The following is a 23,454-nucleotide window of genomic DNA, read 5'->3' as shown; positions in this document are numbered from 1 at the left end:
TTGTCAAAAGAAGTCAAAGGGAACTCCAGTTCTTTCAGTTTCAGTTTCCTCTTTTCTCTGGATGTTTATGCAGTAGATTCATAAAGCCCCGGGCAAATCGTCTTTCCACCGACTTTGTATTCTCTTGCATCATCTCTAAAATTTGCATTGCATTTTGTCTGAAGACAGAGTAAGTCTTCAGCGACTTGCCGAGCAGCAGGGTCACCTGTCATCCCTGAGCTGGAGTTACAATTAGTAACTATCACTATATTTTCACACAATGAAGGGAATCTCTGGGCTTAGAGTAGAAAACCCCATCAATCCATTCCCTTATGTAACACTGACACCCAAGTCCAGAAAAGACCTGTTCTTCTCCTTCACACCTTGTGACTGCAGAAGGTGAGGGCAATCAAATAAAAAGCTCTCAATGTAAAACATGCTGACCTGTACCAGGCCTTAGTTGTGCCCCTGCATGTTAAGCTCTCCTTCAGTGTGATATTACATTATCTGACCGGTGCATGACACAACACGTCATTACCACCCCCTGTGTATTTTTAATGTAGGACAAAATTTCTGTGTGAATGCAGCCAAAATAAGTGTGTCTGCAGTTAAAGCTGCAGGTTTTGTGCTTCAGCCTGATCTACTGTATGTCTCCCTCTTACTCAACAGGCACATTATTTACGGATTATTTTAGACCTTTCAAGCCGCTCTGTCTGGGCTTTTATTCTCTTTCCCTACTTTACTTTTCAGCTGAATTGATGTTAAATTGCTATCCATTAAAAGATGTCTCTGACTGGTCGAAAAAAAAGTCGCTAATTCAAACAGTTTGCTGGATCTAAGTGAAGACTAATGCTCAGATCATAATGGCCTGATCAGCTCACAGAGATAAAAGGAAAGAAGCTGTGTGATAGATGATGATCGACAGAGAGATGACAGAACAAGAGCAAAAGTTCTGACAGTGACTTGTAGCAGTTACTTTGTTCATGACCCCTCGCGGTATCAAAGGTTTGAACACAACCGGTGACATGCAAATTATTTTTAGACTTTAAACTAATATTTGTCCTGATGGTGGTGCTCAGGAACGGCCATGGGTGCCATTAAAATTAGAGTGGGAGGCATAAATAAGCTAAACACATTTTGAGACTGCTCTCCAAAGAGAAACAACAAAATTAGTTTGGCTTAGTTTACTGAAAGAGGAACTATAAGTCTGGTTGCTTTTCCACTGTTTTGCTAACCCTCCTCCTGGCCATGTGCATTTGTTTATAATGAAGCGACTAGAAATCAAACAGTAGAAAGGCACATAACGTTATATATCATACGATGTTACGACGTGTATATTTGTGTAGTTCAATCTGTCATAAACAAGAGGTTATGGGGCGCATTTGCATTGCGGTGCGCAGAGATGAGAGCTGGGACACCGGGGCGGCGGCCACAATTGTGCAAAGTTGGTTTTCACCCAAGAGACGAAATAAGTGACACACACGTGGAAGGCAGCAAGTCTCCATTGTCCCTCGTAACAAGTTAAGCCATTTATTAAACCATCACAATTACTCCAAAGCTGTTTAATTAATGTAGCATAGTTAAGATACAAATCCAGCATAGTTCATCTTTAAGTTTATTTTACTAACATTTGTCTGGCATAATAATTTATAATTTCTCTCAGGGGCGAGTTGTGTGACTCTCTGTAAGTCTGTTGAGATGGATGGGTCAGAAAAGCCACTGACTGGGTGTTGTATAGCTGATATGACACATGTTAATTTCCTGTTTGTCAACTATGTTGCTTTCTTTACTGTGATTGTTGATTACTACTGTAAACACGGCGAAGGTTCTCTAACTTTAACAAAGCAGTCATTTTGAGCCAAATCTGATCTCTCCATAAAGGTGACACTCTTTGCTTAAAATTAATCAAACGTTAAGCATACTATTATCACAAGATTTTTATGACACAATGTTGGTAGGTAGAAAATGACCAAACTGTCACCTGATATATAGTTTGAAAATGAATCTGCAAGATTTTTAATTTGCCACTTATTATATGGACTGATTCTTACTTCTGACCTCACCTGTCCTCTAATTAAGTTGCGTTAAGCTTAATTTCCTATGCTGGCTGGAGTAGATATTAAGTGATTCATATCTAATTGACATCTCTTAATAGCACCAGGACATTGTTTCAATCTATCATGATTTACAAAGACACCATGGGGAGAGGGAGAGGAGGTGAAGTAAAAGATAAGTCAGAGTTTAGACTGTAGACAATAGAAGGAGTGCGTCAGAGGCAAGTGGAAATGTGGAAAATAAGGATACATGCGTAAGCAGCAGAGGAAAGGAGGAAGACAGGAGAGAGCAGAACAAGTGAGTCTTAAAATGTGTGATAAGGCACAGATGGAGAACCTGTCTGTGTAGCACTTTCAGTTCTTTTTGATGTGTGGATGCTCGCGAAGTTATTGCTTCAAGGAAGAGATCACATACTGAAATTCGCATTTCTCCATTCCCCTCTCTTCCTCTCTTGCTGTGAAGTCCTGGTTATTGTTACCTCCCTGCTGTCTTGCTGTTATAAAACAAGTCAAGTGAAAAACAGCCCTTCCTCAAAAAAAAAACAGCCTGTGACTCAAAATAAAAGACACTTTACAAGTGAAGGTGGATAAACACAACACGATTTCTCCTGCGTTCTCACAAACAAAGCGCACGCTTTTGTAGAGTTCATACCTACTGTACCCTTCAGTGCTATGCCGTACAGTATGTGATGCTGCAATTTAGGTAATGATCTATCACATACCTGTTCTGCATAAACCGTTATCCATTAACCGCTCCATGGATTGCTTTCTCACAGGCTTCGCTGAAAACAAATGCACATGGCCGGGAGGAGGGTTAGCAAAACAGTTGAAAAGCAACCAGACTTGCACAGTTCCCTTTTAACATAAAGAGAGTTTTGTTCTGGTCAGACTTCACATTAGCCTTTTCTAATCCCTCTGTGCTGTCTTTAAGAGTTAGTTGAAGGTAGGTGAGTTTTTGACCACTAGCAGCGTTATGGAGCAATGTATGTGCAGGTGGGTCATCATTTTGTTTGGTGTGCCTTTTATTTTTCCTACTATTCTGCTGATTGATAGACAGGTAGCACTGTGCCAACAACACCTGTGAGAAAGTCGAGTACAAACTAGTGAACTTGAAAGTAAACAGTACATGATTTTAAATATATTTATTTTTTAAATTTTCTTTGTAAATGTTGATTGAAGCAAAATAATATATCCACGTTTGTTAGGCCTCAAGGACATGCACGAGACACTTGGTCAGAAACACTGACTGTAAACGTGACCTTTCCTTGTTGATGCAGAGGGATGATAATGGAATGTGGTAAAAAAAAGCTCAAGAAAAACCTAGTTAGTGAACCTTGAATTGTTTTTAGCTAAACTGAATTGTTTGTTGTTTTCTCTTTCTTGGAAAAAGCTGGCACATATACACAGGAAATACTGTCTCTTTTCATCTCTCCCTTTCATATGCTCTCTCTCTCTCTCTCTCTCTCTCTCTGTCTCTGTCTCTCTCGCTCACACACACACACTCAAGAGTCATATTCAAGAAAACAGCAAAACAAAAAACACTCAAATTAAAAAAAACACAGTCACTTAGCAGCTTTTATTTAGTCCTTACTGAAAAATACCATCATTTTGGTGAATGAAGTCTCTCAGATGCACCTTCTCTGTCAAGCGTCAGAATCTGGTACGTGCTCCGTCTGTCAAATTTAATTTGTATTGACCTGCTTTTGAAAATCTTCACTAGCATGTGAGGGATTGGGTTCCCTTTGTATTTATTCACCTGAAAATTATGCAATCGTCAGCAGATACCAGTGGAACCTGTGACACTGCCCAATATAGAGATCATTATTTAAACAAATTTAAAAGGTATTTTCCACTTGTAGATTGGATTAGAGGAAGTGAGATGTGACCAGGCCTCGTCCTTTAATATGAGCCTGTCTTAGTCCATTATAAGGACTGTGTTTCACCTGGGCTTCCAGTTTCCTCCGTTCTGTTTAGTTTCTCTCCTCTACAGTTTTCTTCTATTTTGCCATTTGATCCCATTATGTCTCTGTTGTCATTACCTGCTCTGCTTTTCCTCTTGTTTTTCCTCAAGCAGTTAAGTCTCTCTCCCTCTCTACACCTTTGTCTTTCTCTCCAGCCCTCTCCTCATGTGGAGGAAGTAGGCACGTGTGGTAAGCAGCTGTGTCCGATGTGTGCTCGTGCATGGCTACATGTGCATTTCTTTGTCCAGGGTATGGGCACCAGCTGTGGCCAACAGCTGTGTGCATCGTGTATTGTGTGTGTGTGTGTGTGTGTGTGTGTGTGTGTGTGTGTGTCATACAGGTGTAGGCACCTACCCGTTTTATGCAGCTGCTGTGTGTTTTGTGTGTGTTTGGTTATGGACAGCTGTTTGGTAGCAGGTGATGAATTCAGGAGCCAAACAGACAGTCAGGCAGGCAGACAGCCAGGGGGACAACGGAGAGACCTGGGTCCAGTGCGATGTAAGGAGGCAGGGTGTTTGCTCAGCTAGGCCTTCTGGACCTTTGCTGGATGGCCAGCTGTGGCTGTCAGTGTTTACACAGGCCTATTTACCTGCCAGGCTCCACAGACTTACTGGTTGCAACATAGATCAGGCAAAAAGAGACACTAAAATCTTGGTTTCAATATAGTTTGGATTCAAACCCAGTGCAGTTTATCCAGTGATTCTACTAGAAATTAAAGATTTGTTGTATCTGTGAACATTTAAATGCCACGTAAGATGAAGGGAAATGAGAGAACTAAGGCTTCTTCATTAAAGTAGACAAATGAACACTTGTGAGATAAAAAGAGAGGTTAAGAAAAAGTAGCAAGTTGATGTGACAGACACAAAAAGAAAGACGTTAGGTGGGATGCATTTTTTTAACAGCTAGGCGAGAGACAGTGAAGTAACTGGCATCAGAATGTGATAGACAGACAAAAGATGACTGGAGGCAAGAAAGAAAGAGAAGATGATACTAAAAAGATTCGGCAAAGGTAAATATAAATAAAAGGAGAAAGCAAAATATACAACACAACACAACGCAGCAGAAAACTGTAGCTGTCAGCAAAATTGTAAGAATAACTGCCTCCGATAAAGTGTGAATAGGAAACGAATGGGACCCATATGGTTTCCCTCTGTCATTCCATCTATATTGAAGACCTGTCTAAAACCTCATTAAGGCCTTATGACACCAGCCATACCGCCGCTACTAAAATCAGACAGATGGTTATCAGGCTCTATGATGAGACACCAGCTGTGCTTATGACACAGAATGACTTAGATTCTGGGAGTAAAACAAGCAAACAAATTCAGTGTTCACATTTCATTGAAACACAAAACGCCCTAGTTTGTTATGTAACAGAAAGCAACACATGTACACACAGCTAAGTGGTAAAACAAAGTGCTGCTTAGTTTTATACAAATGGTTCCTGACTGCAGACTTTTTCAATGTCATAGTTGTAGTAGGATTGCTGAGCACTGTCTGATTGAGTGCAAGTACAGTACCGGTACTTAGAAACACTTTTGGATAGGCAGTAAAAAGACAGAACAAGACTGATTTGTGGCCACCAAATACAAACTTATTCACTCACAAAGCTTCTTTTTGCCGCAGATTTGTCTTGTACCAGTTAGAGAGATCCTTAAAATAACTTTACTGCTCAGTATATGTATACACTTTTTAATATGCAGCACTTGTGGGCTACCAGCATGTTTCACTGTAGGAACAAATGAACACTTTGGATTTAAGAGGCAGAGCCTAAGTAACCATTATCATTTATCAGACTCTAAATTGGGATATTCAGCCCGCTCATTATCTGCATAGTATCCCAGCAGGACAGAAGACAGAGTTAGTGCAATAACTAATTGAAGGATGTGCAGCTTTTCAAATGGAAACTATACCACTACATCTTCGTCACACTTTTCCTAAAGTGGAAACATGACTATTTTAGACTTTACATTTGAGTGTGCTGAACTTTCCTGTAACTGTTGAACAAAGAGTACAACAAAGTTCCCAACAAGGCTCATAAGTTTTCCTGTGTTCAGCCAGATTGTTTCTCACACACCAAATTTATTTTTAACCTGTAACAGAGCCAATACTGACAGAGGAACACCAGTGGTGACTTAACTTATTCTTTCTTGTTTGTTTTTTTTGTAATGCATACGGGAATATATTGTAGGTGTACACACACACACACACACACACACACACACACAAACACACACACACACACACACACACACACACACACACACACACACACACACACACACACACACACACACACACACACATTGCATACACTATATGCACACTCTTAATAATATGAAGATCTGAAATATGGAAATACTGAGTCTTAAAATAGCATTCTGCTCTGTGAGAGGAAGAAGTTTTAAGAGTAATGAGAAGATAAAGAATGGGTGTAAAGGTAACACACACACACACACACACACACACACACACACACACACACACACACACACACACAAACACACACACACACACACACACACACACACACACACACACACACACACACACACACACACACACACACACACACACACACACACACACACACACACACACACACACACACACACACACACACATATAATTCATGTGTTATGCCTGACCATTAGTCAAAGCTGTCACTATACATACCAAGCCAAGTCGTTACTATGGCTGCTGTCAGGTGTGCTTCAGTGGTCATTAGTATGAGAGAACATGGTTTGGCTGTAAGAGGATAATAAGAAATGTCTTAGTTTGTGTTTGCATACTATGTCATCTAAACTCTGCCAAGGTTGGCGATAGAAATGTTCTTTGTATTAGATTGTGCAGGAAGGGAGCTCACTATTTTATTTTATATCAAGTTATTGTTGGTGTCCATTTTGGATATTGTCATTGGCAGACTATTGTTAAAAAAAGATGACAAAATACAACAACATGGGAATCAGATTTTAAAGTCATATGGTTTTAATAGTTGCTATGCAGGACAGCAGCGTTTTCATCTCTACAGGATGAAAATGGATACACAAACCTTGATTTATCCACCTCAAGATATGGACAAACCTTGCCAGTACTAAGCTTGTCCAAGACAGATCATCACCTGACCATGCTTGTCACTTTTAGACAATGAAAAGAACATGAATCACCTCGGGTAATTTATCAATAATGCAGACAATACTTTCCAGTCTGAGAAGGACATCATGTGTTTTTTAAACAAACAGAAATGTCCCTCGTGCAAATTAATTTTGCTTGGTCAAGGTAACTTGTGAGCTGTGTGTTTCAAGCACTTGTTATGAATGAATAGCAGTGTAGTATACTCCCAGTATGATGGAAATGGGATGGAACAGCTGAACATGTTGTGACCAGGGAGGATTATTTTAGTCCTTCAACAGCATCAGATTTGGTCTACAGAAATGGAGAAGCACTATTTTGTAAATATTCATTAACTTTATATCTTTTTAAAAAAAATGTATTTTATGTGACTTGGCTGTGTCTCTTGACTATCTTACTATTTGTAAGGTTTCAGCTGTTATTACCTCCCCTTGTATGCTTTTACTTCATATTTTCCATCACATTTCCTCAGCATGCTCATTCACACATTCTGTATCATCTTGATTAACTAGCACTATGATTTCAATTTTAATTTCATAGCATTTTGTATGCATCAAAGATATGACATCACTTGCTTTCTTTCACTTCAAAATAATAAAAATAACTGTCAAAGTGTCATGTGGCTAACATCACATCAATATTCAATTTCAAGTATTCTGTGTCACTGTCTGCCTGCCACAGATGCGTATCTGGTACCTACAGTATATATACAGTATTTGCACCCCGAGATATTTTTCAGACAGTCAAGGGCAATGTGACAGAATCGTTAAGAAAAAAGTGTTTGTGTTTGTCAGAAGATAAGTATTGAGCTGTCTAAATGTCAAGGGTGTGTAATTAAAGTCAACTTGAGTGCTGTCAGTAGGTGATGACTGCTACTGGGAACAGTGGTTTGCTCCATATTCAGGCATAATTACGGACCATAGGGCTCCTCGACAGGTGTGTGCGTGCACATTTTTGTGGCAGAGGTTGGATGATTGCTCTGCACTGTTCGATAGATCTGTGACAGCTGTGTGTGTGTGTGTGCGTGCCCAATCCACCATGAGACATACTCCAAACCAAACCGCAGGAAACGGTAACAGGTGAATCAACTTTTCCTCACCGCCATTCAGCTCCTCTTCGTTTTCTGCAAGGCCACAGCTGTTCTTAACATCATACAGACATTGTCCGTGTCTCTGTTTGCATGGAAATTTACAACAATGTCTCTAAATACGCATGTGTGCTTTGTGTGTGTGTGTGTGTGTGAGGTTGTATCATCGTGCGCATGTTGTGCTTGAGTCCTTTTCCTCCCACTGTGTCTGTAATGAAAAGCTAAATGGCCCGGGTTAGCAATGATTAAAGATGGACGGCTACCTAGGAGGAAGAGGAAAAAACAGCGGTCGGGAAATGACAGCTCGAGGTAAATGACAGCTCTGCTATGTTTAGGATAAATGGATCGTGCAGCTATATTCAGCCTTCGCCATCCATTATTCAGAGACCCACCGACAAGACAAATCCCCAATAACTCAGCTTCCTCAGTGGTATAGTGCAAGTGGAAGTGCAAGTTTCTGACCAGGTGACACGATTTACCCGTGTACCTATTCTAATCCAATTTCCACAACCCGGATCCATTACATGTTCACAACAGCGAATGTGCCAGCATGTGTAGCTTAATTATTAGCAGTTCATTAATGACTAAGACTGTAATGACCTTGTTATGGAAGCTATTACATGCTGCCCCTGTTTCTATCATCGCTTTCTCCCTTTGGATGACAGCAGTGAGTCGAGCTCTGCTTTGTTCCATGGAGGATGTATCAGTGTATGTGTAAGTGTGCGTATGTGGAGGTGTGTTTGTCTGCATTTGCATGTAGATGATGTGACGTGTGCTGTAAGTCCTTGTGTCTGTTTGATGATATTCATGCATGAATGTGTGTCACGGGTAATACTGTAACAGTTTGCTCTGATAACAGATGGTTATGCGTGTCATTTGTTATTCATAATAAGCATGTGTCTGTTATGCCATGGACCTGTCAGTTGTGTGATGTCATAAGGAGATCCCAGAAATGCCACATTTTGGGGTAATTGTGTGTTACATTGTCGGACATTTCCCTGAGTGTTAGTAACGGTGCAGGGTGACACTGTGACTCAACCTTACATGTATGTTTCCTTCACTGTCACTCAGTTCTTCAACTCTCCTCAACTTTTCCTCCAATACTGTATGTCCTTTTTTCGACATGTTTACATTTATTCTGTGAAATACACTCTTGTCCTTGTTATCTTCATACTGTATAGCCATGTAAACTAAAACATACTCTTGTTTCCCTGTAGGACTCCCCTCCACCCAACCATTACAATTTGATTCAGCCATTTGAGAAGTCTAGCGGTCCCTCTCACGCAGAACCTCGAAATGAAGAAGCGAAGAGACGACAGAGCTGCTTTGTCTCAGCTGCACCACGAGACAATGTCTTCATACGATGTGACCCCAGCATCCCAGGTGTCACACATAAACACATCTATCTATCTATCTATCTATCTATCTATCTATCTATCTATCTATCTATCTATCTATCTATCTATCTATCTATCTATCTATCTATCTATCTATCTATCTATCTATCTATCTATCTATCTATCTATCTATCTATCTATCTATCTATCTATCTATCCTTGTCAGTGCTGAACATTTGGAAACTGTACAGCTCCACCCCGTCACCATCATGCAGCACAATTAGCTCCATCTCTGTGGGCCTCTAACCTAATATTTACCTCAATTACACTCCCATTGAAAAATGTTGTTTCAAAATTGATAGATTCATGACTTACTTGGATAATTTATGACTAGCCCCATTTCACCAAGGGACTCAACCCATGAGGCACCCCAAACCGTTTAACCAAAATCCAATTTGCATATAAATAGATTTGGACTGTTTGCAGTAGTGTTTCTTCTTCGACACAAACACACGCGCGCCCCACACACACACACACACACACACACACACACACACACACACACACACACACACACACACACACACACACACACACACACACACACACACACACACACACACACACACACACACACACACACTGAAGCAGATATGCAGACACAATCACATGGACACTCTTGCACGCACAGAGACTCGAATTGAGACGTACACATTGATATCTGCATAGTAACACACACGTACAATCATTTTGCTCATTATTGAATTTGCATTTATGAATGGGAATACAGTATATGGAACATTAGGGAACATTACATTCCTCATCATGCTTGGGTCCCTTGCTTTTTCTGATAATAGTGAGAGCCTTTAACTACTGAACATTGTCGAAAACACACAGACATAGATCACGCACAGTCACAAATGAATGACAGTGTTACTCATAATGGTCTGTGACATTAGCAATCGCTCAAGGTGTTTCCAATATGCATGTGTCTTGTCTGTGTTTGTGTATAACTTTTGAAAGTCACCCTCTATTTCTGCAGTCATAAGCTGATTGCATTTAGCTGTCAGGTCAGACAAGCACCTACTGCTGTAGGTGGCTGTAAAACCATGTTGGACTGGTGACGGCTTTTTTTCCTTATCATAATTCTTAATACGATCTGCGAATAGCCCTGGGGTCCATTAAACCGTTTCAGAATCAACTGTAAAAGTTGTTTCAGCAATTAATGAAAAAGTTGGCAATGGAGTTTTCAAATAATAATAATAATAAAAAGTTTATGGACACTGTTGTGTAATGGTGAAACCCATGAGGCTGAACCTTGGGCTTAACTAAACTTTTGAGAACTTTTTAGTTTTTGTGTTTTATTTAAATTCAATGTTAATGTTTCTTTAGTGAAATGGATTTGGAAAAGTTATTTTTTAATGACTCCCTGCATGCCCATGGATCCCAGCTTGCCAGCTTGTGTGTTTCGTCTCATAGTGCATTCATAACACGGGCACCCCACCCCCCAGCACCTCACTGTGGAAAAGCATTTCAAAAAACCCTGCAGAGTTTTTTGGTTGACCTACACAGGACTGTCTGTTTGCCACATCTGGGTTAAGGCCAGCAGGGTGGTTCAGTATTCTGGTAGCTTGAGCTTTGATCATTATAGCACAGAGAGTTCGGGTACATTACAGATAGAAACCCATGACAGATTCTTACTGTAGTCCCGTATCTTGTCTTTTTCATCCACCATGTATGAAACCACATGGGAAGTGAGATAGAACAATGATTCAAGGCTTAATATTAACCCGAAGCATAATAATTTATCATAATCTGCACTTGTACTTATCTGTCACAACAACTTTGCTGTAGGCCTTTTAGGATTACCAAGGGTAGAATTTAACCCACCCTAAATGTAAGAAATACCTGTGGTGAATCTGTATCAGACAAAGACAAAATATTTTGCCAAGACAAGTTCCCTGGGCAAGTAAAGAGTGAGAGAAAACCATCTCGGCAGAATTCTGCATAAACTAGAAAGGTGCCTGCTCAGACACAGTGACATGGCATAACTGACATGATGAGTGAGAGAAAACGGTTACACAAGTTAGAAAACTGCAAACACCCGGCTGACCCCCCAGCAAGATGCCACTGGCAAGTCTCCCATATCTAAATCAGCCACTGTTGTGTTTGAAATGGAGTTAGTAGTCATAAAAATGTTACACAACTTTTCATGTTTTGAAGGCATGCAGTCACCTTGTGTGTTCAAAATACATAGAGCAAAGTACATACAGGAGTCAAAGATAGCAGTTTGAAATCATGTATTTGAACTTTAGATGTGTTACTCACTCTGTGTGTGTTCATCAGGTCCTGGCCAGTACAACCCCACTGTGAAATCCCTCCCTCAAATGGCTCTGATCTCCTCCAGAGACGATCGATTCAAGGCACCCACGGACACCAGCCCTGGACCCGGTGCTTATCAGGTGAAAATAATGTTAACGTTACATTTCATCTTTGCAAGACAAACGCTAATATGTTTTACTTCCGTCTAAACACTCCCATTCTTCATGACTCCAGCTTTCAGTATTAGCAAGTGCATTGACAGAAGTGTGTTTGTGGATGTGTGTGTCCTTGGATTTTAATCTGTCTCTCCTTGGCTAAGTTATGAGAGCGAGCTGAGATGTGCGTGTGTGTATGTGTGTGCACGGACCTCACAGCGTGTTTGTGCACGAGCGGCTGTATGTCTGACATTATCTTATGTTGTAATCCTCTGTGAATCTATCACATTTCTCTCCGTTGACCTTGAGTTGTGCAGACGGAATTGATTGCTTTGTCAAAAAAAAAAAAAAAAAAAAAATCAAACTTCAATAAGTTCCTGCAGTTTCACTCAGTCTCTGTTTCTGCACCGATGCAACACACGGCTGAATGATGCGGTTTCCTGTTCAAAGCAGCTTTTCACTTTGTGGGCGAATTTGTTCTTAATTGACCTGACTGATTAAATTAAACAGGGAAAAGTGAGTGCAGTTTCATTAAATGTAATGCCGTTTAATGCAACCACCTCAGACCACTGACGGAGACAAATGCACTTTATAGATGAAGCATAAAACAGCTGTAATGAAACCTAACCAGAACCTAATCTCTCCCTGCTCCATTTCTGTGTGTTTTAATAGGAATTACAGCTCTGGGTTACAGCTGCTGGTAAATGTGTGTGTGTGTGTCTGTGTGTCTGTGTGTGAGCTGTTTGAAAGAGCTAATGTTGCTTCCAGTCCCAACTGACTTTGACTGGTGAACATCAAAGACAAAACCGCAGAGTTTGATTTAAACCTCGCTACACAGTTCATCGTCATGTTCATGTCCATGGGTGTAATGTTATCACAGAGCTCTTTCTTCTCTTTCTCTCTGTCTGCCTGTCTCCCAGTCAGTCTGCCATCTCAGTGTGGGTTCATCTCCTCAACTTTACTCATCTCTTCTCTCCTACTGCTCCCTCCCTCCCTCTCTCTCTCTCTCCTCTGACTGCCTGTTTTTAACAATTTCCCTCCTCCTCGTTTTTTCCCCAATTCCATTTGGATATTCAATGAGATGTTGCTACTATTCTGATATCCCTTCCCTCTCTGGGCTCCCACATTTAGATTATCTTATGTTATTATTTTTGTTTATTTTTTATGACAGGATTTGCAACCCATAAAAGACTGTAGTCGGAAACAGTGCTGCTTCTGCTGGGAAAACTAAACCAGCTTAAGTAATATACATGGACATGAGACAATAGGGAGATGGAGGGAGATGAGAACATTTACATGAGTGCATCACCATTGTAATGGTAGGGAACCTCAGGTTATAATGGCTATATGCTGTGTATATAAGCCAAAGAGCTAGAGGAGAAGCTGATGCTAATCAGGTAATACAGACATGACCTATAGGCAAGCTGTTAGGTTTATGAGCTGGGATGTTTTTTCTTTAAATGGATACATGTTTTGTGCACGTGTATGAATACATTTGTTATTTTTTCCACTCACGTGTTCAGAATGTAGCAAAGGTGAGAAAGAGGAAGAGGTCTTACTAGAATGTAAACAATCCAAGTTTCAAACTGCGAGCAAGGAATTCATAATGCATTCAATGCATTTGTGAGACCTCAGGGATAGACAGGATGTTTTGTGAGTAATACTGAATGTAAACTCAACTTATTTTTTTGTTTCCAAGAAAACTCCATAGGGCACCTGTAAGTGCCGCCTGAGATACTCTATGCTCCATTCCACCTCATCAGGTTTCAGTGCAGACGCTCAGCTCACTGGAGGTTCACCTCCCCTTGTGAAGCTCAGCAGAGAGCACCTAGCAGGTCTCTCTCCACGGACACTACAGTCTGTGTTGCTCTCTCAGCCGGGTTTAGCATTCTTACCCTTTTATATGCAAATCCTTCCATAAACTACTGAGGCAAGCGAGAGGGAGAATTCATGTCTTCGCACGATTTGATTGCTTGAATATGGTTGAATGTTACTAATCAGCTGGTAGCCAAACAAAAGAGGGATATGAACTGTGATTGTGAAGCATGAACGAAGCAAATCACTTCATTACTCTGCCCGCAATAAAGCTGTCCTTATCAAGTTTCAGTGCGGAGCCACGGCTTACCTGAAATTCACCTCGCTCATATACAGCTCACTCTCCTTCAGCGTTCTCTCTCTCTGAGCTCTCAGTCCTTGATGCGATACCTACACCTCTCAATCCACCATCTAATCTGGCTGTATCTTTTTTTTCTGAGTTTTAATTGTCTATTCTGCATAAACTTCATTATGGAAAGGCTTCTGATAGATTTATGTATGAATGTATCAGCAAGAAATTCTACACTGACAGTAGCTAATAAAACTGTTGAAGTGTCTCATATGATCCTTCTACTGTCCTCTTCTCGCATAGGGTATCTGAAGTAAAAAAAAAAAAAGTGTTCAACTAGGGCATTAAATTAAAAGTGAAATCCTCCACTTCGTCTCATCAAGTGTTTGTCTGCAGGCACTTCAGTCAAGCCAGTGAGAGAGAGAGTTAATGTTGGGAGATAATTGACTTCAGAGTAAAAATTAGGTTTAGGTTAGCTAAACGTTGCACCTGTGTAGCTCTATGGTTAACGTCTTAAATAGCTGGCGCTTTTATGAATATAATCTGTTTGCATGTTCTTTCGGCCATGCTATATGCACAGGCTTCATCTTGGCGTTCCAGTTTTCTCCAAGACATGCAAGTCAGGTGAATTGGAAACTGCTTATTGGTGTGAATGGGTGTGTGTCTGTGTGTCAGACCTTTGCTATACTAACTTCATCTCTTTCTTTCAAACTCCACACTTTCACTTTGTTTTATGTTTGAATCCAGAGCCTGACACCAAAAGAAGATTTCCCTGAATGACATCATAAGAGTTTTTTTTTTCTTGAGTGAGCAGCACAACTAATGTAAACAGAACTAAAGGAGTGCACTTCTAAATACAATCAAAGCATGTTTTAATGTTGTTTTGTCACATTTTCATTATTTTTCAATGATGTCACCTCTCACTCAAAAACCTCATGATTCATAGCACGACACACAACAAAGGAACATAGTGTTCTTCGCACCTTATAGAGACTGATACTGTGCATTGTGAGGGAGACATCTCATGTCTCACCTTAGCCTCAGGAGGTTCTGTTCTTGCTTGTTTTCCATGGAATGCATGTCTGAGCTCTCGTCTCAGTAATTAGCAAGGTGACTGTGAATCTATGCGACACCACAGGCCATACAGAGTTAAAGATGGTGTGAAGTGGTGCAGAAAGGGAGGGAGATAAGAGTGTGTGGAAGACTGCGATGGTGGCGGATGTGAGAGCGGTAGGAAAGGGTGATAGAAAGAATAGAGACGGAGGGACAGGGTGGGGGTGGGGGCGGATGAGCAGAAAAAGGTGGAAGAAAAGCCAAGAGGGAGAGGAGCATAAAGACAGACAGCGGCAAATCAAGCAGCTGAAGAGGGTAGTTAAATTCACCAGCTGTAAATGTGTTCTGAAGCAGACGGCCACGTAATTGAATAGTACCTATTTCAGCATCATTGTGTGTGTGTGTGTGTGTGGGGATGTAAGTCCATCCATACTTGTGTGGGTTATATTACAAAGCTGTCTACTTGAGTGGCATTAGGCCACAGTGAGGGCTCATTTAGTGTCCCCATTAAATGCACCATGTGAGGCACCGACTTGTGGAGAGTAGCCTTGATTACCTTTCCCACACATGCCACCATTCTTATTGGTTGAGCTTCATTTAACAGAGAGAGGCGTGTGGAAAGAACACGGGGTATATAAAAAGACACTGGGCGCAGATGTCAAGCAGAAACAAATATTAATTAAATGCTGTAATCTTTGCTGCCGAGTGCAAAGAACATACAGAGACCGAGGAAAAAGAAGAGAAGCTCAAGTTTATTTATTGTTCATTATGAGTCAGAACAGAGAGTGTCCTTAACTGAGCTGACACTTCATCAAACCTTCATCGTTACGTGCTGTTTTTGTCACTACAGTATAATGTACTTTCTCACTGTGAGACTCTTCCACTTTATTGTTTGTAAATGGGAAACTCTGCAGTCTGATGCCCTCTCATCATCTGTTCATCTCCTTTTCTGAATGTGTGTGTGTGTTAGTTTTAAATTGAACATTAAATACAACTGCGATGCTATCCGTCAAATAAATCCAATGAGATAATTAACATTAAGACTTATTATTAGCTATTATTAGCATTGATTATCACCAGGAGCATTACAATTACCATTGCAATATTACTGCTGGCACTGCAGCTTCTATCATTTTTATCAATATATAACTATCTTGCACCTATCTTTCTCTACTTCTACCAGTCAAGGCAGATGGCCGCCCACCTTGAGTCTGATTCTGCTCGAGGTTTCTACCTATTAAAATTACATTTTTCTTACTGCTGTCACCAAATTGCTTGCTCTTGGTGGGAATATTATAAAGATATGGCCTAGACCTGCTCGATTTGAAAAGTACCCTGAGATAACCTCTTGTTAATTGGTGCAATAGAAAAAAAAATATTGATCTACTTCTTTTTACTTTTTAAGCTCCTCTGTCATGAAGGACGATGTTGTTGGGTGGTTGGAGATGTGGTTCCCATCCCTTCTGCACCTGTAATCAACATTGGATTCTTTTAACTATGACAACAAACAATAGGCACTTAACGTAGCCTTTTATAAAGCAAACCTAAAGGTGGAAGATGAGCTGAAAAACTCTTTCTGCTTCGGAATGCGCTGATATTATTATCCTAGGTTATTGTTTAGTGGTGAATGACAAACTTAGACACACGCCTACAGAGAATTAGCACCTTTTGCTGTGCTGGCTTGTGCATGTGTGGGGTGAGGCATGTGTTGCTTCTCTGTGTCATGCAGTCTGTGTGTGTTGTGGGAAAGGCCGTGCATGCAGCCGTCATTCTACTGTGCTCGTGTGCACACTTGTACACATCTGCATACATGAATGAGTAACAACACCACCAGCTCCCTGCGTAGATCCCCTTTTCCCTTCTCCCCTCCTTGACCTAGTGAAACATCCCATAATCTCCCTCATCATTGCCATGCCGATGGTGTCGTCACTTCCAAAGGCTCCACCATATCTCCCCGACCTCCTGGGCAACCCTGAGGGTGACCTGGAGTTGAACTGGCAACCCTTTTCCCATTAGGATCAATACTGAGATCTGAGGGGCCCCCGCCGATGTGCCTAAATCCTGCTGTGGCACCTCTGGCATACTGATGTGTGTCTGTTTGCGGGGAGGTTAGGGGAGGCAGCGAAGGAAGAAAGAAAAAGACAGAGTGAGAGAGAGCTTTGATAACAGAGAGGAGGCAGTTTCCTCTGGCAGTACCTGAGTGGGATGGGTGGTGGAATGAGTGTGTGTGTGCGCGTATAGAGTATATGTATACATGTATGTCTGCCTGGTGAGAGAGAGATAATATCTTTGTGTTTGATTTTGAAGTGCATGTAGCATTTTTAATGTGCAGTTGTCTTTTGGTAAGACCAGGAAGGTGAGAGTGCTGCTGCCTGTTCGTTACATGTTGGTGATTTCAACCTCAGCGACCTCTCTCTCTTGTAGCACAGTAGAAAAGAGCTGAGACTATTCACTGCACTTTGAGGTGATCATTGAAGTTTAATCCTCAACATTATATGTTCATTTTTGGGTTTGATTCATGGCGAATGAATAAGTGGTAAATGTTAATAGTATTTTATTTATATATATATATAAATAAATAATAACAAAAAAAGTTTTATTTAAAGAAACTGCAATTTCCTCTCTCCACCGACACCACAAAAGCCTGATGGGGCCGAGAGCTGAAAGTCTGAAAAATGACTGCTGCTAGCTTAGTCAAAAATAATATATTTCACTCTACACTTTGAAACATAAAAAGCACTGGATTTGAAGAAAGATATGAAAATATGTGAGCTGGGTTTAATGCACATCTCCTTCCTTGAGTAATGACTCATATTAGGGTTTTAACCATCTACTTTTAATAATTAATGTTTTTATTATATGATCCTTAGGATGAAGTCAGTTTGACAGGAGCAACATTTGTGGAAATGTTCAAAATCTATATACAGTACAACCAAATTCTAATACAGTAAGCTGCTGGTCAGGTGGACGACCACCTAGATAAGTTGAGCGTATACAAAGTTTGATGTTACATGGAACGTGACTATAAAATTGAAGGGATACTCCATTCTGAAAAAAAAAAAAAGTGTTTTTGTGCCTTGTCTGTTTCTGGGAGGTGAAACAGACAGGGGCTGTAAAGTTGTTTCACACGAGGCTGTTAGCTTTAGTAAGCAGGATCACACACTGTGAAGGGACACACTTTATGTGAAGTTTTATCAGACTGTTAAATGCAATAAAAAGTGATTGGTAGAAAACGCCAAGAACTGTTGATTATTCCTGGTTTAAAGTCAAAGGACAACCATTCATCAGTCCTCACTTCATCATACTGCAATTAATTTACTGATTTATTCTCTATTTTGTTGCCGTACAGTTTGTCCTATTCAATAATACAATACAATACAATTTCTGTTTACATGTTTTTGTAATTGTGAATGAATATTTCCCACTTCATTCTTGCTTTCATGGCTCTGTTTTGATGATGTAACATCAGCTTTGAATATATTTTGATGACTGCATTATCAGCATTGAAGTCACAGACATTTGTTGTATATACATTTGTACAAGTACTTGTTCTCTTCTCTCCTGTTTTGTATCTGTTTGTGTGTATGTCCTTGTCCACATATTTCACACAAACATGCTAATTGCTGTTATTTTACTCCTCTCATCATCTGTCATCTCTGTTCTGTTTGTGTGAGCGCAGTTGAGTCCAGGTATCATGAACACAGTACTGAAAGGCACCTTCAATGTGACACTGGACAACCCCCTGGGCCCCGCCTATTGCCCCCATGCGGCCCCCGGCCTTTTAAGGACCCACAAGAGCATTAATGCAGCCACAACGGCCAACACTTTCCTCGCCACCGGCACTTCTTAGGGTCAAAGCTGGGGGTCAGAGTTTACAAGTGAAAGGTGAGTGGGGTAAAAGGTCGATCTTTAGGTCGTCATTTCAATTCATATTCTGGTAAAAGCAGAGTTTTCATGAATATTTATGATTATATCCATTTCTCTTGAATGTATAATAGATAATGAGTGAAATTTTCAATGATAGACTTGTAACTTTGCTAAGATTTTGAATTTATTAAACAGAAATGTGTTGAGATCGCAATAAGTGCAATAAGTATTCAATTTCAAAATAAAGCTTGAGGAGGTTTTCTAAAAAAAGCTGCTCTTAGATAAATTGTGATCATGACAATCAGCACTGAGGCGTTATATGGCTTGTTTCTACTCCCTGACACTTTTTGAAAGCTTATGGTCTACTGCTGCTGCTACTGCTGCTGCTGCTGCTGCTGCTGCTGCTGCTGCTATGTGTGTGTGTGTGTCTGTGATCGTGTGTGTGTGTGTGTTTGAAAGTCCAAATTTTGCTATCCATAGATCCTACCCCCAGAGTTAATTTTACACTGAATTTAGTAATGAGAGCAGCTAATAACTTGTGACTTTTTAAACCTAAAATTTATCAGAGCTTGATGCCCACTGATGAAGTTTTTGTTGTTGTTTTTTTTCAGCTGTGCCAGACAGCAGTTTGGATGAAGATAGCTGCTGTTTAATCAGTATTGCAAAGTCAAATGCCTACAATGAACTCTGCATCTTGATCTGATGGTTCTCTCGTTCTTTACTTTTGCTAATGACAATCTTGGCGTGCTGATTCGGCTGTTTTTGTGGATCGCTTCCCTCTGTATACACCACTCTGTTAATCAATAACAATTAAAAAGCTATTAATATGAATATTGCCAGGAGTCTTTTGAATGGATGTTACTCTTAAAAGGAACATCACATCCAAGGAGTCCTTAAAGTGGCAATAAAAATATCCAGTCAGATATAAATGACACTAGTTGTGCTCTCTGAATGTCACTCTACTGCTCTGATTGGCTAATGACAGAATAGCTGGCTGAAATAAGTATGTTTTAAGCTTCATTTGAACCCACACAGACCGCATCTTAACATCCTGAGGCCAAGATTGTCCCAAATCATGTTTTATTTAATGACAATGAAGCAATACGCAAGACAATTAGAAAAATGCTATTAGAATTCTTAAAGATCTGTCACCATACATTATTGCTTAGCATGCATAAATCATGAAGCCATTCATTATGTATATTTGTGCTGACCGCCGTGGAAACAGGTGTGAAAGTCACATAGAAGACTCATAACTAAATGTTCGAGTTTTGTTGTACACTGATATGCTTTGCTCATTAATCAAATTTGCCTCACCTTTTGGTTCCAACACATCCACAAATACACACACACACATGCTGTACAATGCACAGGAGCACACATCCAAACCAAGAGCAACACCTGCATGTAAATGCACATTCTGCATATACTGTACACACATGGATTTTAGGTGGTCTAGCTGACCTTTAGTGACCTTTGGTGCTCTTGGCTTTTTTTTCTTTTTCTTTTTTTTTCTTTTTTAGAGACATCTGAAACAAATATCCACATCCAAATATCCAAGAAGTGGAATGAAGACATAACAATTTGTGGAAAATAAAGCTAATAAGAATTAACTTCTGAGTCAGACACATAGAGGAGATGATTAATACAAAATTAATATGAAGTATCATCAGTTTTATCCTCAAGTCTAACTCATCAAGAAATGTTGAAGCACTGCTGTTCCCATCCAGAGACCTCTGGAATCTTACAGTCCACCACTGCCCAGTAGGGATGAAAGTTTTTAAAGCAAGGACACTGATATGTTTCAAAGTCAAGTTTTAAAAAAAAAGGCTTGAAAAGGGTGAGAGAGTTGCTTTAAGAGTGAAGAGTGAAAGCAGCTGAGAGGTGAAGTGAGGTATGTTCCTGAGCATGTGGTATCAGACCAGTAAAAGATGGTTGTCTGTGACGATTTGATGCAGGTGGTCCAAAGTGTCAGATAAACCATTTTACTGACTGTTACCTCTAGAAAGTGTTAGATTTATGCTCCTTTTCTTCGTTGATCAGGAACCATAAATCCATGGCCATGTGTGAATATGTGTGGGTCCTCTCTTGTTTAAGAGACATTGGTGCAACAAGAAGTGTTGAAGCTTAAGCAGACAATGCACAGATGACACCGCATCACACATCTTTCTGTTTGGTCATGTCTGATTGGATGTAACCTTTCCAATTAATAACCCCCCATGGTCATATCCACTTCCTCTTGTCTAGCTGCTCAAAATGTCGCCGTAAACGTTCAGAGTAACAGGTTCGATAGAGAACGATGTCTCTGATTGCTCCTGTGGGCCTTTTAGCCTAATGAGGTGTTTACCCCCTATCGTTATTCAGCTGGGAGGAGAGCAGGGGGGAGACAGGGGTGGTGATGGTGGGGGGTGGGGGAATGGGGAGGGGAGGACAGAAAAAACATGTTAAGATATAAAGCATAGCGGAGACAGAAGAAAGCAAAAAAAAAAAAGAATGAATGAAAAAGAGGCTATAGTGGAAGATGGAGAAAAAACAAGAGCTAGTATATGAGCAAAGGAGAGAGTAGAAAGAAAACAGGAGGCAAAAGTGGAAAGAAATGCAGAGGGTAAGGAGGGAAGAGCCCGGTGTTATTTATGCCTCCCTTGGTACTCGTCTTTACCTTTTTTTCCCTCCCTGGGAGCTGTTTTACATCTGCGATCTAATTAAATCAAATAAATCAGAGTGCACACACACACTCAAATGCACACACTCAAGTACACACACCGCCACAACAACCCCTCCTGATTCTGGGATTGTGAACATCTCCTCCCACCACCTCCTCCACCCTAGATTGAATAAATCTCGATTATGGTGCATTACACGGCACATCATTCATGTTGTTTATAGGTCTAAAATATGCAAACAGACCAGGCAGGGACGTGCACATAACTATAGAGGGGCAGGGGCTCAACATCAGAAAAGGGCAGTATGTACAATTTTTTTTCGGGCCTTAATATAAAAATAAATAAAAAATAAATTACAGTTACTATTTAGTCGGTAGAGAAAGCCTGCACGCCTTCAGGACTGCAGTCAACACGCTGGACCAATTTCAGTCATGACTTCTGAACTGGTAGGCTAAGGCTAATATGGTAGCCTAGTATTGGGTGCACATTAACATGGCTTGCAGAAAAAAAAGTGCAAGTGCAAAATAGAAGTAGGGTAAGCCTACAGGCTACACACACACAACCAAGAAATGACTACTGTGACTGCTACTGTGCATATTTCAGAACAGCAGCAATATTTACAACAGTAAAGTCACAATTACCAGTAACTCAATATCTGGAAACAAATTCAAATAGTCAGTGAAATCAAGCTGAGTGAGTGATTCCTCCTGTTGCTGTTGTTGTTCACTACATTCAGGTGATGTTAGACAGAGGAGGGGTTGGGGCTTAACTCTTAACAAGCAGTCAGCTAAACAAACACAAATGGGCGCTTTTCTGAAATATGACTCATATTAAACTCGTTGAATAAGTGGACGGCGACTTGTCAGAACCGACAAGGAAGTTATGTTGGTGGATTTATAACTCACAAGATTCGACACAAGTCGCTCCACTGTCACGTCTCATCTATGTGCGGCTCACACAGAGTTATCGATGAGGCAGCAGCTTCTACTTCTCTCTCTCTCTCTCTCTCTCTCTCTCTGGACGTGCATGTGAGGGAGCGCGCACCGCGGGGCAGCCCCGCTCCTCAGTGAGGTACAGAGCGGAGCAGCAGCGGACAACACACACACCAACGTACATACACAATACCGTGTGTATTACAAGGAAATGCGTACGGTAGATAACCGTGGCATTTTTACAGCGCGGTTGTAAACATCCTCATGCACAACAGGAATGCATTTATTGAAAAAAAAAAAAAAAAAAATACATTTTTTTTTTTTTTAAAAGGGCACTTTTTAATACGAGGCAAAAAGGGCAGGGGCTCAAGCACCCTTTGGGCCCTATGTGTGCACGTGCCTGAGACCAGGGGCATAAAAGTGATCGATGCTCAAATGGGTCCTTTCTTCTGTTCTGTTCTCATCTCTCACAGAGCACCAAGCACCGTCACTTACACATGTCTTGTGTGGGATGAAGACATATTGTACTGTGTCCTTACACTGTCCCCTCATGATGGCTATTTATATTGTCTTTGTGCCCAAGCATTCAAAAGGAAGGATTTTTATTATCCCATTTACTAAAGCACTCTGTCTCTGCTGCTGAGCCATTATTAAATCTAATTAGCTCTGCCAAACCTTGAAGCTGTCCCTGAGAGATCTCTTGATAATTGTAAAATAGAGGTAAGCTGATCAGTGTTTTTACTGGTTACAGTGGGACTCTAATACATGAAACACATGCAAATAAGTAGCAGCTGCTGGAACTGCAGTT

At 40.6% G+C, this 23,454-nt stretch overlaps 1 protein-coding gene across 1 annotated transcript in view; it reads left to right on the top strand.

Moving 5' to 3' along the window:
- Positions 1–21,628, top strand: part of stpg2 (sperm-tail PG-rich repeat containing 2) — a gene marked incomplete at its 5' end in the record, with an annotated part of 51,021 nt that extends 29,393 nt beyond the window's left edge. The window contains 4 exons of the mRNA XM_083978579.1: positions 9,431–9,596; positions 11,897–12,012; positions 18,864–19,069; positions 19,663–21,628. Of these exons, the coding sequence (XP_083834705.1) occupies positions 9,431–9,596; positions 11,897–12,012; positions 18,864–19,034 (453 nt within the window). The 3' untranslated portion in view covers positions 19,035–19,069; positions 19,663–21,628. The remainder of the gene's footprint in view (positions 1–9,430; positions 9,597–11,896; positions 12,013–18,863; positions 19,070–19,662) is intronic.
- Positions 21,629–23,454: the final 1,826 nt, after the last annotated feature.

This window comes from Trachurus trachurus, assembly GCF_905171665.1.
Source record: "Trachurus trachurus genome assembly, chromosome: 9".
In the NCBI taxonomy this organism is placed as follows: domain Eukaryota; kingdom Metazoa; phylum Chordata; class Actinopteri; order Carangiformes; family Carangidae; genus Trachurus; species Trachurus trachurus.
Note: the sequence above shows the minus strand (reverse complement) of the source record. Positions and strands in the feature narration are given on the sequence as shown.